Raw genomic sequence first — 13,337 nt, forward strand, 5'->3', positions numbered from 1 at the left:
AGCTGTGAGGTAGAATGCCCCTGGATTCAAACCCCTGTGACACACACACACACTCACACACACATACACACACACTCACACAATACTGTCTCTCTATATATATGGTGATAGTGTCTTAAAAATATAAACATATACCTGTTTCCTTTCTCGGTTTTACAAATATGTGGACTAGATTTGTTACAGAGCAACTTTGAAAGAGGCGTAAATCCTAAATTAGTCCTAGTTTGTCATTTTCTTTCACTGTTTCCATTTTTATGAATATTACAAATAATATTTTATTGTTTAGGCCTATGTAGATCCTCATCTTATTCTTTATTTTTCTAGAAGAGTCAGAGGCCTTCTTTGCCTTGATCTTTTTTCTTTTTCTTTTTCGGAACTGGGTATTGAGCCCAGGGGTATTCTACATCGACAGTACACCTCCAGCTCTAATTTTTTACTCTTAATTAATTAATTAATTAATCAATCAATTTGGTGGTTCTGGGGGTGGAACCCAGAGGGGCCTTCTACCTCCGGGCTACACTCCCAGGCCTATTTTATATTTTTTTGGAAACAGGGTCTCTTAAGCCAGCCTTGGCTGGCTTCGAAACTGCGCGATCCTCCTGTCTCTGCCTCCCAAGCGTGGGGATTACAAGCGTGTGCCACCATGCCCGGCTTTACTCTTTATTTTGAAACAGGGTCTCACTAAGTTGCGGAGGGCCTCATTAAGTAGCTGAGGCTGCCCGCGAACCGTGATCCCCCTCTCTCAGCCTTTCAAGTACTGGGATAACAAGTGTGCGCTACAACGCCCGGCTTTGCCTTGATCATTTCTTTTTCCTTTTCTTTATAGTGTGTGTGTGTGTGTGTGTGTGTGTGTGTGTGTGTTGCTAAAAATTAAATTCAGGAGCGTGGGACACAATTGTAATCCCAGCATTCAGGAGGCTGAGACAGGAGGATTGAGGTTCGAGGACAGCCTCAGCTACTCAGTGAGGCCCTTTGCAACTCAGTGAGACCCTGTTTCAAAATAAAGAATAAAAAATAGGGTTGGTGGTGTAGCTTGGAGGAAGAATGCCCCTGGGTTCCATTCCCAGTACTGAAAAAATAAAAAAATAAAAATTCAATTCAGGGACATTCTAACTCCAAGCTACACCCCAAAGCTTTATTTTGTGTGTGTCTCTGTGTGGTATTGGGAATGGAACCGAGGGGCTTTCTATCTCCAAGCTACATGTACCTCAGCCCTATTTTATTCTTTTTTTTTTCCCAGTACTGGGATGGAACCCAGGGGCGTTCTACCTCCCAGCTACACCCCAGCCTATTTTTTCTTATTCTTTATTTTGAAGCAAGGTCTCACTAAGTTGCAGAGGGCCTCAATAAGTAGTTGAGGCTGTCCACTAACAGGTGGTCCAATTGTCTAAGCCTCCCAAGTACTGGGATTACAAGTGTGTGCCACCACACCTGGCTATATTTTATTATTTTGTAACAGTGTTTCACTAAATTGTGGAGGGCCTCACAAGTTGCTGAGGCTGGCCAGGAACCTACAATCTCCTATCTCAACCTCCCAAGTACTGGTATTCAACGTGCACCACCACACACGGCTCCCAAAGCTATTTTTTTTAATTTATTTTATTTCTTTGTGGTACTGGGGATGGAACCCTCAGCCCTATTTTATTTTTTATTTGTAAACAGGATCTTGCTAATTTGCAGAGTGTCTCACTAAATTGCTGAGGCTGGCTTTGAACCTATGATTCTCCTGTCTCAGCCTCCCAAATACTGGGATTTATAGGTGTGTCCCACCATACCTACATCTGCTTTTGTCATTTCTCCTGACTTCAGTGGCAGATGTGGCTTGATGCTTAGGCCTCGTTCCAGCAAAAACTTTAATTAACTTTATTAAGCTAATACTAGGTAGCAAATCCTAAGTATTAGCCAAGTCTCTTAATTCTTATTTCATAACTGTATAATTCATAGAGTAAGCTGTGTTGTGGAAGTTTTCTTCTCCCCCCCCCCCTTTTTTGTGGTGTCCTGCCCCATCTTATTTTTATTTTGAAAGAGGACCTAAGTTTAAAGAGTCTCACTACTTGCTGAGGCTGTTCTTCAAACTGTGATGCTCCTGTCTCAGCCTCCCATGCCTGGTTTAAGAGAAGTCTTTAAAGAACAGGAGCCCTAAACTGGGTGCGGTGGCACATGTTTGTAATCCCAGCATTGGGGAGGCTGAGACAGGAGGATCCGGGTTCTAGGCCAGCTTCAGCTAATTAGTGAGGACTTCTGTTTCAAATTAAAGAATAAAAAAATCAGGCTGGGGGTTTGGCTCTGAGGTAGAATGCCCCTGGGTTCAATCCCCAGCAGCGCGCGCGCGCGCGCACACACACACACACACACACACACACAAATAAAAAAATCACGAACCCTGAAACATGATGCCTGGAACTGCCTCAAAGACTCATTTTAGTTACATATCGATAACACAAATATTTGGTGATAGTGGGATTTTGTATGTGAAAAAAAAGTATATATTTTACTTGTCTTTTAATCCCTGTTTGTTGCTTTGCTGATGTCCTAGGGTTTCCTATTCTTTCAGGTTAAACCAGCTCACCAGGTTCAACTACTCTGCCTGGTGTGATGGGGCACACTGACAGTGGTTAAGTCAGAAGCACTAATATTTCAACTACAGAAAGAGAGAAAAGGGAGGAGAAAGATTGATGGGAAGAAAGGAAGAGGATAAGATGAATGAAAATGCACAGACAGGCCATGCGCTGAGGGACATGCCCATAATCCCAGATTCAGGAAGCTGAGGTCGGAGGATTGCATGTTCAAGACCAGCCTGGTCAATTTAGGGAGACTCAGTTTCCAAATAAAAAGAAGCTGGGCGTGGCGGGGCAAAACTGTGATCCCAGTACTTGGGAGGTTGAGACAGGTGGATCTCAGGTTCGAGGACAGCCTCAGCAATTTAGGGAGGCTTTCGGCAACGCAGACCGTTTGTAAATAGTAATGATAATAAAAGCAATAATAATAAAGCCAGGGATGTAGCTTGGAGGTAGAATGTCTCTGGGTTCAACCTCCTGTCCCCCTACTCAAATAAAAAGAGCTGGTAATGTGGGTTGGTGGAAAAGCACTCCTCGGACAATGCTGCATTGGGTTGGAGGAGGTTGGAGGTTGTCGTAACCATCTTTTTCAACGCCATGGTTACGACTTTGTAAGGAGGGGCTCAGCCTCCTCCGTGCAGAGCTCTCGGGCACTCCAGATTTCCCATGAACCGCAAGGCTTGGGGCGGGTTCTCTGCGTAGATTACTGCAAAGAAGCTTCCATCGGTGAGGAGGGAGGTTCTCCCGGAGCCCGGGTCCCTTCTCTTCTCGCCCCGGAAGGTCGATTACATCATCCCAATCCGAGCAGTGTGGCCAGTTTTTCCATTCCATACTCCCGCTCTTCCGAACCCCAACTCGTGCTTCCCGAGAAAGCCGAGAAGGAGCGCTTAACGTTTCCCCTGTCACTGCGGGTCCAAGGGAGTGGACACTCGAGGAGGCTTCTCGTTTTAGCCAAAGAGGCTACTAAACGACCCAGGTCGTCAAGTTTTTCAAGTCTATCAGCTATATCTACGCAGGGACACATGACCACCCACGCCCGTCACTGCGCCATGATCCTCACTTCCACAATTCCAGACAAACCCAGCGCAGAGGATACCCCGCACCTTCCGCAGGGCGACCCCGGGAACGCGAGAGGGGAGCAGGGGCTAGTCGCCGAGCTGCGCCTGCGCAGTCTCTAGGCAGCGCCTTCCGCGGGGCGTGCTCGCAGCGCCGCGCACCCAATCAGAAGGCCCCAGGGAGCGCGTCCGTGGCCTCGCCCTCCTTGGCCCCGCCCCCTCCCCTCTGGGCTCAGCCTCTGAGGGGGGCGGAGCGCGCCCGTCCCCGCCCACGCGCACCTCCCACGCCCTCCTGCGCGCGTGCGCAGAGGCGGGCCGCAGGGCGAGGGCGCGAGGGAAGGGCGGGCGTACGTCCTTGCGTGCGTCTGGGGCGCGCGCACGCCGGCGTGAGAGGGCACGGGGAAAAGGTGGCTCTGGCCCGGGCGGCTGGGCTTCCTGGGGCTATGTAGCTGGGCTCCTCGGCTCGCGCTCGCTCTTCGCCGCCTTCACTTTGCCCTAGCGGGGAGTTTCTGCTCGGAGGAGGCCGTCCTCACGCCCGCCGCGCTCCGTGGACGGCAGAAGTCGCTCGCCCGCCCGTGGGAGCGTCCCGGCCGAGCAGCCCTGAGGGGGGAGGGGAGGCCATTTTGTCCCGACCGACTCCCCGGAACCGGGCGGAGCGGCTGGGAGAGGCTGCGGAGCCAGGGTCGCCGCCCTCGGAGGCACCGGACGCCGCCCGCGTCGGGGCTTCCTCGACGAGGCCGCTCGTAGGTCGCCCGCGTCCTCTCGAGTCCTCCTTTCCCCCAGGCTTCCCCGGTGCTCCGGCCCCAGAACCACCCGGGTGAGGAGTTGGCCGTGGTGCGAGGGACCGATCCCCTGGGGCCGCCGGCGGCGAGAGCCCGAGCCGCTCCTCCCAATGGCGAAGAAGACGTACGACCTGCTTTTCAAGCTGCTCCTGATCGGGGACTCGGGAGTGGGGAAGACCTGCGTCCTTTTTCGTTTTTCGGATGATGCCTTCAATACCACCTTTATTTCCACCATAGGTAAGACCTGTGGGAGGATGGGGTACGGTCTCTGTAGCTGCAAGCCGGTTTCTTTGACTCCAGACATCTTGCTTCTCGTAATATACGCCTTTGTTTCAGCGATTGCGATTCCAAACGACAGACCCAAGTTACTGTTGGAATCGAGATCGAGCTTACTGGGGCGGGGTCTTCCCTCGCGTTCCATCCGGTCTTCTGCTTTCAAGTCTCCCCCTCTGCTCCGAGTCTGCTGGTACAAAATATGCAGCCTTTAACGACGTTCCAGAATCCTGTTTAAGCGACTTGGTCGGCTTTTTTCCTATATTTGTGCGGAGTTGCTAGATGTGTGGGGTTTGTCAGGAACGCATTTTAGTGTTTGGGATTGAAGCTGTGCTATGTGGTAAAGGCCTGAATTTTATACTTGGGGGCAAAGATAAGATTCCATATGGTCATAACGTAAACTCGAGGGTTTACGTGAAGAACAATTCAGGCGAATTAGAGGGGAAAAGTGAGTTGGCCGTGTTGACTAATCCGTTGATGTGTCAAACAATCGGAGGCTCTTCATGCTCGGGGTGCCTCACCGTGCTTTTCAAGACATCCATAGAAGCAGTAATCTGAGGAAGACGATCAGTTTCTGTCCTCATCTCGAGAGGATGAAGTCAAGTTCTTTTAGTTTCCATAGACGCTAGAATTTAGAGGAAAGTCTTTTGCCAGTCATCGCCCTAAGGGCTTGTAATGTACTTTCACCACATGTTTCAGAATTACTTAGTGTGAAAGTAAGAGCTAACTATTGACCTTTTAATTCAGTTTCCCGTTTAGCTGAAGAACAGGGAAGGATCTCAGAAAGTCCCTGTTGACTCTGGCACAAATGCTAATTGTAAAGTAATTGTACGTGTATCCGCTTCCCCCACCCCCCCACAAATTCCTTAAAGAACACCTGGTTGTCTTTGTCATTTGGTGCACAGCTCTAGCATTGGGGCAGTGCAATAAACCTCCGTTTTAAATGTAACTAACTTTATAATGAGGCTAGAGAAGCAACTCCAGTGTCTTGGAATTCTGGAAATTGTCAAAATTAAACTGATTTCAACCAATTTACAGCATTTCTGAAATTGTTGGCTTTGAGTTCTTATGACATATTTATCAGCAACTTAACTCGTGAAATAAGTTTATACTGAAATTGGACAGTTGATTGTTTAAGTATTTTACTCACTTTCTGGGCGTGTACCCGTGCAAGGAGAGGGGTTGTCATCGTAATCATTATTTCCTGAATACCTCACCATTCTCTTGGACCATCATACATTTCATGAAACCCAGAACTTGTTCTGCTTTGTGGGTTAGCACTTTTTAGCACTAAGTTCCTTTTTACTATTTTGCTTTTAGCTGTAGCTAGATGGGTAGGTCAGGTAGTTAGGTTGGACAGCAAGTATTTACTGCGCACCTAATGCTAGGCACTGCTGTAGACACTGGGGACAAGTAGTGGATACAATAGATCCCTTGAGCATCCTGGTAAGGACAATTGTAACAGTGTGGAAAATGCTACAGTAGTAAGCATGAGAGGAGGGGGGAGTAGCCTAAATTGTGGGGAGTGTGAGTAACCTTGCATGAACATGATATCTAAAATGAAGTCTGAAAGACAGATAGGAATTGGGCCAGAGGGGTGGGATATGCAGCCTTTCTTTCTTTTCTTTTCTTTCTTTCTGTACTTAGGATGGAACCCAGGGGCATTCTACCTCTGAGCTACACCCCCAGCCCCCATTTTTAAATTTTATTTTGAAACAGGGTCTCACTGAGTTGCAAAGGGCTTCACTAAGCAGCTGAGGCTGTCTGCAAACCACCATCCTCCTGTCTCAGCCTCCCAAATACTGGGATTACAAGGGTGCACCACCGCTGCTGGCTAGCCTTTCTTGAATATTCAGGAAGGATTTCATTGTGTGTGTGTGTTTGTGTCACTGGGAATGGAACCCAGGGGCCTTATACCTCCAAGCTACACCCTTGGCCCTATTTTTATTGCTTCTTTTGAAACAAGTTCTCACTAAGTAGCTGAGGCTGTCCAGAAATCTCCAGTCTCCCTGTCTCCCCCTCCCAGATACTGAGATTGCAAATGTGGGCCACCATGCTTGGCTAGGATTTCATTCTTGTGCTTGTGTGTGGTCCTGGGAGATTGGACCTAGTAGCTTTCTACTTCCTAACCACACTCTCAACCCTTTTTAATTTTTGTTTTTGAAACAGGGTCTCACTATTTTGCTGAGAGTCTCACTATGTTGTTGAGGTTGGTCTTTTTTTTTTTTTTTTTTTTTTGATACTGTGGATTGAACCCAGAGGCATTCTACCTCCAAGTTATTCTCCCAGCCCGATTTTTTTTTTCTTTTTCTTTTCTTTTTTTTTTTTTTTTTTTGTGGTACTAGGGTTGGAACCCAGGGGCTTTCTACCTCTTGGCTACACTCCCAGACCTATATTATACTTTATTTGGAAACAGGGTCTCACTAAGTTGCTGAGAGCCTCACTAAGTAGCTGAGGGTAGCTGAACCTGTGGGATCCTCCTGTCTCAGCCTCCCAAGTGCTGGGATTACAAGCGTGAGCCACCACGCCCCAGCCCGATTCCTTCCTTCCTTCCTTCCTTCCTTTCATTTACTTATTTTTTCAGTACTGGTGATGGAACCCAGGGGCATTTGACCTCCGAGGTACACCCTCTGCCCTATTTTTTTATTCTTTATTTTGAAATGGTCTCACTAAGTTACGGAGGCCCTCACTAAGTAGCTGAGGCTATCCTCGAAGTGTGATCCTCGGTTCTTAGCCTACCAAATGCTGGAATTACAGCGTGTGCCACCATGCCCGGCTTCGATTTATTTATTTGGAAACAGGGTTTCACTACGTTGCTGAGACTGGCTTTGAACCTGTGATCCTCCTGTCTCAGCCTCTGAAATACTGGGACTAGCCAGGCGTGGTGGCTCATGCTAGTAATCCCAGCATTCGGAAGGCTGAGATCGGAGGATTGTGGTTGGACAGCCTCAGCTATACTTAGGCCTTTTGCAACTCAGTGAGACCCTTTTTCAAAATAAAGAATAAAAAATCGGGCTGGGGGTGTAGCTCAGAGGTAGAATGTCCCCAGTACTGCAACAAAACAAAACAAAACAAAAAACTGGGGTTACAGATTACAATGTGTTCCTTAACTTGCCTTTGAGAAGGGTGATAATGGAGAGTAGGAAGCCAAGCAGTAACTCCATCTCTTCCAGTCATTTTTGTAAAGGAATGGAAGAGATGGACAAACAAACAAAACCCAATTCTGGAAGATAATGGCATCTTTGCGTATAGTCCTTTTACTTGGGAAAGCATATGGTGATTTTGGATCAAGGCCTGTTGGGTAGGAATCCTGATTCTACAGGTTACTAGTTGTAAGATATTGGTAAATTATTTAATCTCTCAATGCCTGCCTGCCTTCCTGGTACTGGGGACTGAACCCAGGGGTGCTCTTCGAATGAGCTACATCCTCCGCCCTTTTTATTTTTTATTTAGTGACAGAGTCCTGCTAAATTGGCTGGGTTGGCCTTGAACTTGAAATCTTTCTGCCTCATCCTCTTGAGTAGCTGAGATTACAGGTGTGTGCCACTGCATCTGGCCTCATTTGTGTGTGTGTGGGAGGGAGGGACTGGGGATTGAACCCAGGGGCATTCGACCTCCACACTACACCCTCAGCCTGATTTTTTTATTCTTTATTTTGAGACAGGGTCTCACTGAGTTGCAAAGGGCCTCACTAAGTAGCCAAGGCTGTCCTCAAACCTTAATCCTCCTGTCTCAGCCTCCCAAATGCTGGGATTACAAGCGTGTGCCACCCTACCCCAGCCCCATTTTACTTTTTGTTTTTGAAACAAGATCCTTGTAGCTGAGAGTCCCACTACTTTGCTGAGGAGGCTGTTCTCCAGCCTGTAATCCTCTTGTGTCAGCCTCCTAAGTACTGGGATTACAGGTGTATACCACCACGTCCAGCTTCTTTTTTTTTTTTTTTTTTTTTTTTTGTGGTACTGGGGTTCCTAGAAGCCCTTTTACCTCTGGCTACACTCCCAGACCTATTTTTAATACTTTTTTATTTGGAAACAGGGTCTCTTAAGCCAGCAAGGCTGGCTTCCAACCTGTGCAATCCTCCTGTCTCCGTCTCCCAAGCTCGGGGATTACAAGCGTGCGCCACCACGCCCAGCTTTAGTTTGTTTTTTAAGTAGTATTAATAATAGTAGCCCCTACTACATATGGTAGTTGTTAGTATTTTGTGGATCAGTGAGAGTAAAGTACCTAGCATGGTAACAGGCGCATTGTAGAAGCATGTTACATACTAGCTATATATAGAATATATGAACCTTCTGCTACTAAAATGTAATAGAACATGTTATTTTATGGATTGAATGTCTTGCACACTATGGTCACCAAAATATTTGTTGATGTTCTGCTAAGCAATTTCACTTTGGTCTCTGAGGTTTATAATTTTAATATAAAAAGGTTTTATTTGTGCCGCCCCCCCCCCGCCCTGTACTAGGGATGGAACCAAAGAGCCCTCTACCACTGAGCTATATTCCCATCTCCTTCTCTTTTTGAGACAGGGTCTCACTAAGTTGCTCTGCTAACTTGTGATCCCCTTGCCTCACCTTCCCAAATTGCTGGGATTACAAGCTTGTGCTACCATGCCTAGCAAAATGTTTGATGTAATTATCTTACAGGTGTTTAGCTGGGCGTGGTGGTGTATGCTTGCAGTCTCAGTACATGGGAGGCTGAGACAAGAGGATTATTTATTTATTTATTTATTTATTTATTCATTTTTTGGTGGTACTGGGGTTCCTGGAAACCCTTCTACCTCCGGGCGGGACCTATTTTTATACTTTTTTATTTGGAAACAGGGTCTCTTAAGCCAGGCGGCTGGCTTCGAACCTGCGTGATCCTCCTGTCTCCCGCCTCCCAAGTGCGGGGATTACAAGTGGGCCTGGCAAGACAGGAGGATTAGAAGGCCAGCCTCAGCAATTTAGCGAGAACCTCCGCAACATAGCAAATCCTGTTTCAAAAAATAAAAAAAAGAGCCAGGCATTGTGGCGCACACTTGTAATCCCAGCATTTGGGAGGCTGGGACAGGAGGGTTGCAGTTCACAGACAGCCTTAACTACTTAGTGAGGCACTCTGCAACCCAGTGAGACCCCTGTTTCAAAATAAAGAATAAAAAAATAGGGATGGAGGTGTAGCTAGGAGGTAGAATGCTCCTGGGTTCTATCCCCAGTACCGCAAAAATAAATAAAAAAGGGCTGGGGGTATAGCTCAGAGCTAGAATGTCCCTAGGTTCAATCTCCAATACCCCCTACCCACCCAAAATATGAAATGTATATGTAGATTAAAAAAATTTTTTTTTGCGGTACTGGGGATTGTACCCAAGGGCATTCTACCTTCAAGCTATACCTCCAGCACTATTTTTTATTCTTTATTTTGAAATAGGGTCACCAGGCGTGGTGGCGCACACTTGTAATCCCAGCATTCAGGAGGCTGAGACCAGAGGATCGCAGTTCGCGAATAGCCTCAGCTACTTACTGAGACCAGGTTTCAAAATAAAGAATAAAAAATAGGGTAGGGGGTGTAGCTTGGAGGTCGAATGCCCCTGGGTTCCATCCCCAGACCTGCAAAACAAAACAAACAAACAAACAAACAAAAGAAATAGGGTCTATTAAGTTGCAGAGAGCATCAGGAAGTAGTTGAGGCTGGCCACGAACCTGCGATCTTCCTGTCTGAGCCTCCCAAGTACTTGTATTACAAGTGTGTGTCAGTACACCCAGCTATATATAGATTTCTATAGTTGATTTAACCATAACTCTTTTGGCAGTAGGAGCTCAAGAAAGTATCACCCATTAGTAATTTGGTAGCAACATGAACTTATGCCCAAAACATAAATTTTTAGTGCGCTGTTTCTACTGGATGTGCTATCTTTTGGTGATGTTAGACCCCTCTCCATTTATTTATTTGTCTTTTTACTAGGAATTGAACCCAGGGGCATACTACCTCTGAGCTGTTACTGCAGTACCCCACCCTACCCCGTCCCCTACTTTCCTGTGGTACTGAGGGTTGAACCCAGAAGCATTCTGCCTCTGAGCTACTCCTCAGCCCTATTTTTTAATTTTAAAACAGTCTAAGTTGCTGAGGCTGGAGGCTGGTCATAAACTTGTGATCCTCCTGTCTCAGCCTCCCAACCTCCAGCTTTTTTATTTTATTTTATTTTATTTATTTTTTGGTGGTACTGGGGGTAGAACCCAGAGGCTTTCTACCTTTGGGCTATACTCCCAGGCCTATTTTATATTTTATTTCCTATTTTATATTTTATTTATTTATTTATTTATTTATTTATTTTTGTGGGTCTGGAGATGGAACCCAGAGGCATTTGACCTCTGAGATACACCCCCTGCCCAATTTTTTATTCTTTATTTTGAAACAGGGTTTCACTGAGTTTCGGAGGGCCTCACTAAGTAGCTGAGGCTGTCCGCAAACCGCAATACCCCTGTCTCAGCCTCCCAAATGCTGGGATTACAAGCGTGCGCCACCGCACCCGGCCTTATATTTTATTTGGAAACAGGGTCTCAACTAAGTTGCCGAGAACCTCACTAAATAGCTGAGGCTGGCTTTGAACCTGCGGGATCCTCCTGTTTCAGCTTCCCAAGGGTGGGGATTACAAGCATGCGCCACCACACCCGGCTCAGCTTTTTTATTTTGAAACAGAGTTTTGCTACATTGCAGAGGGCCTCTATAAATTGCTAAGGCTGTCCTCCAATTTGTGATCTTCCTGCCTTAGTCTCCCATGAGCTGGGATTGCAGGTGTGGACCATCATGCTCCCCTACCCTAACTTATTACTTTTTCTATAGGAGATATTTTCCATTGGGAAATGGAGTCTCTGAACTTGATATAAGAAATTAAATTGATAAAAGTTCTTGTTCCTGGGAGAGATTTAATAATACATCTTTTTTATTATCTGAGTATTTTTTGCTTAGCTTTGGAAGAGTAAGTTGATTCCAGTAACCTACATTTAAGAACCAGTTGATTACAATCAACTGTGTCCATTTAACGTACGGCAACTGCTCTTTAGAGAAACGAGCCAAACCTTCGTCACATTAAATAAATGTGTCTGGCTCCACTGTGATACTCACGTGGTAGCGTATGCTGCAGGAATGCCAGAGTGCTAAAGGAATTTTTCTCAGTTAAACACGTACTTTTTAGATTTAAAAGCTACAGACTTTTCTTCAAAGAATATGTACAAATGGTCAATAAGCATGAAAAAAGGCTGAACAACACTAATAATTGGTATAGTGCAAATCAAAATAACATTGAGATGTTTCTTTATACCCTGTAGAATAGTTACTATCAAAAACCATAGAAAACAAGTGTTAGTGAACATGTGGAGAAATTGGAGCATTATTGTGTTGCTCATGAGTGTGAAATGGTAAATCCACTGTGAAAACCAGCGTGGCAGTTCTTCTAAAAACTAAGACTGTGATACAACAAGTCTACTTCTAAGTTATACCCAAAGGGTTTGAAGCAGGGACTTGGACAGGTGCTTAAATGCTTTATTCAAAGTAGCTAAAATATGGAAGCAACCCAGATATCCATTCATAGATTAATGTGATATATACAATGACACAATATTATTTGGCCTTTTTGTGTGTGTGTGGTACTGAGGGTGGAACCCAGGGACTTTCTACTTCCGGGCTACATTCCCAGACCTATTTTCTATTTTATTTGGAAACAAGGTCTCACTAAGTTGCTGAGAGTCTCACTAAATAGCTGAGGCTGGCTTCAAACTTGCAGGATCCTCCTGTCTCAGCCTCCCAAGTACTGGGATTATAAACATGCATCACCACACCTGGCTCTTTTTTAGCCTTTAAAAAGAATGAAATTGCCAGGGCGTGGTGGTGCATGCTTGGAATCCCCCATGCTTGGGAAGCTGAGACAGGATCGCGCAGGTTAAATCTGCCTCAGCTACTTTGTGAGGCTCTCAGCAACTTAGTGAGACCCTGCTTTCAAATAAAATATAAAATAGGTCTGGGAGTATAAGCTGGAGGTAGAAAAGCCTCTGAGTTCCACCCCCAGTACTACCAAAAAAAAAAAAGAAGAATGAAATTGCTGGGTATAGTGGTGCATGCCTGTAATCCCAGTACTTGGGAGGCTGAGACAAGGAGAATTGTAGGTTTGAGGCTAGCATCAGCAATTTAGTGAAACCGTGTTTCAAAATAAAATAAAATTTAAAAAATAGGGATGGGGTGTAGCTTGGCGGCTGAATGACCTTGAGTTCAATTTACACACACAAAATCTGACAAGGACTAAAACACAGATGAATTAAAAACATTGTATGAAGTGAATTAAGCCAGACAACAAAAGGATAAATACTGTGTGAGGTACCTTAAATACATAAGTAGGTGGAGAAAGTAGAATAGTGATTCCCGGGCTTAGAATATGAGATTATGGGGAGTTATTGTTAATGGGAACAGAATTTTAGTTTGGAAGGATGAAAACATTCTGGAGATAGTGGTGATTGTATGATATATAACTATTTAATGCCACTGAAGTTCACTAAAAAATGTAATGCGGTTAAAATGCACAAAAAGACAAATACTGACTGATTCCTCTTACATTAGGCATTTGAAGTCCCACTTATAAAAACAAAGTAGAATGGTGATTACTAAGGACTGAGCCTGGGGGAATAGAAAGGTTTTTGGTT

The 13,337-nt window shown here is 45.5% G+C and overlaps 1 protein-coding gene across 1 annotated transcript in view; it reads left to right on the forward strand.

Moving 5' to 3' along the window:
- Window positions 1-4,505: 4,505 nt before the first annotated feature.
- RAB10 (RAB10, member RAS oncogene family) overlaps window positions 4,506-13,337 on the forward strand; it is a gene marked incomplete at both ends in the record, with an annotated part of 59,849 nt that continues 51,017 nt past the window's right edge. The window contains one exon of the mRNA XM_080711920.1: window positions 4,506-4,632. Within this exon, the coding sequence (XP_080568046.1) occupies window positions 4,506-4,632 (127 nt within the window). The remainder of the gene's footprint in view (window positions 4,633-13,337) is intronic.

The sequence above is a fragment of the Muscardinus avellanarius genome (assembly GCF_963383645.1).
Source record: "Muscardinus avellanarius genome assembly, chromosome: 15".
NCBI classification, from domain to species: domain Eukaryota; kingdom Metazoa; phylum Chordata; class Mammalia; order Rodentia; family Gliridae; genus Muscardinus; species Muscardinus avellanarius.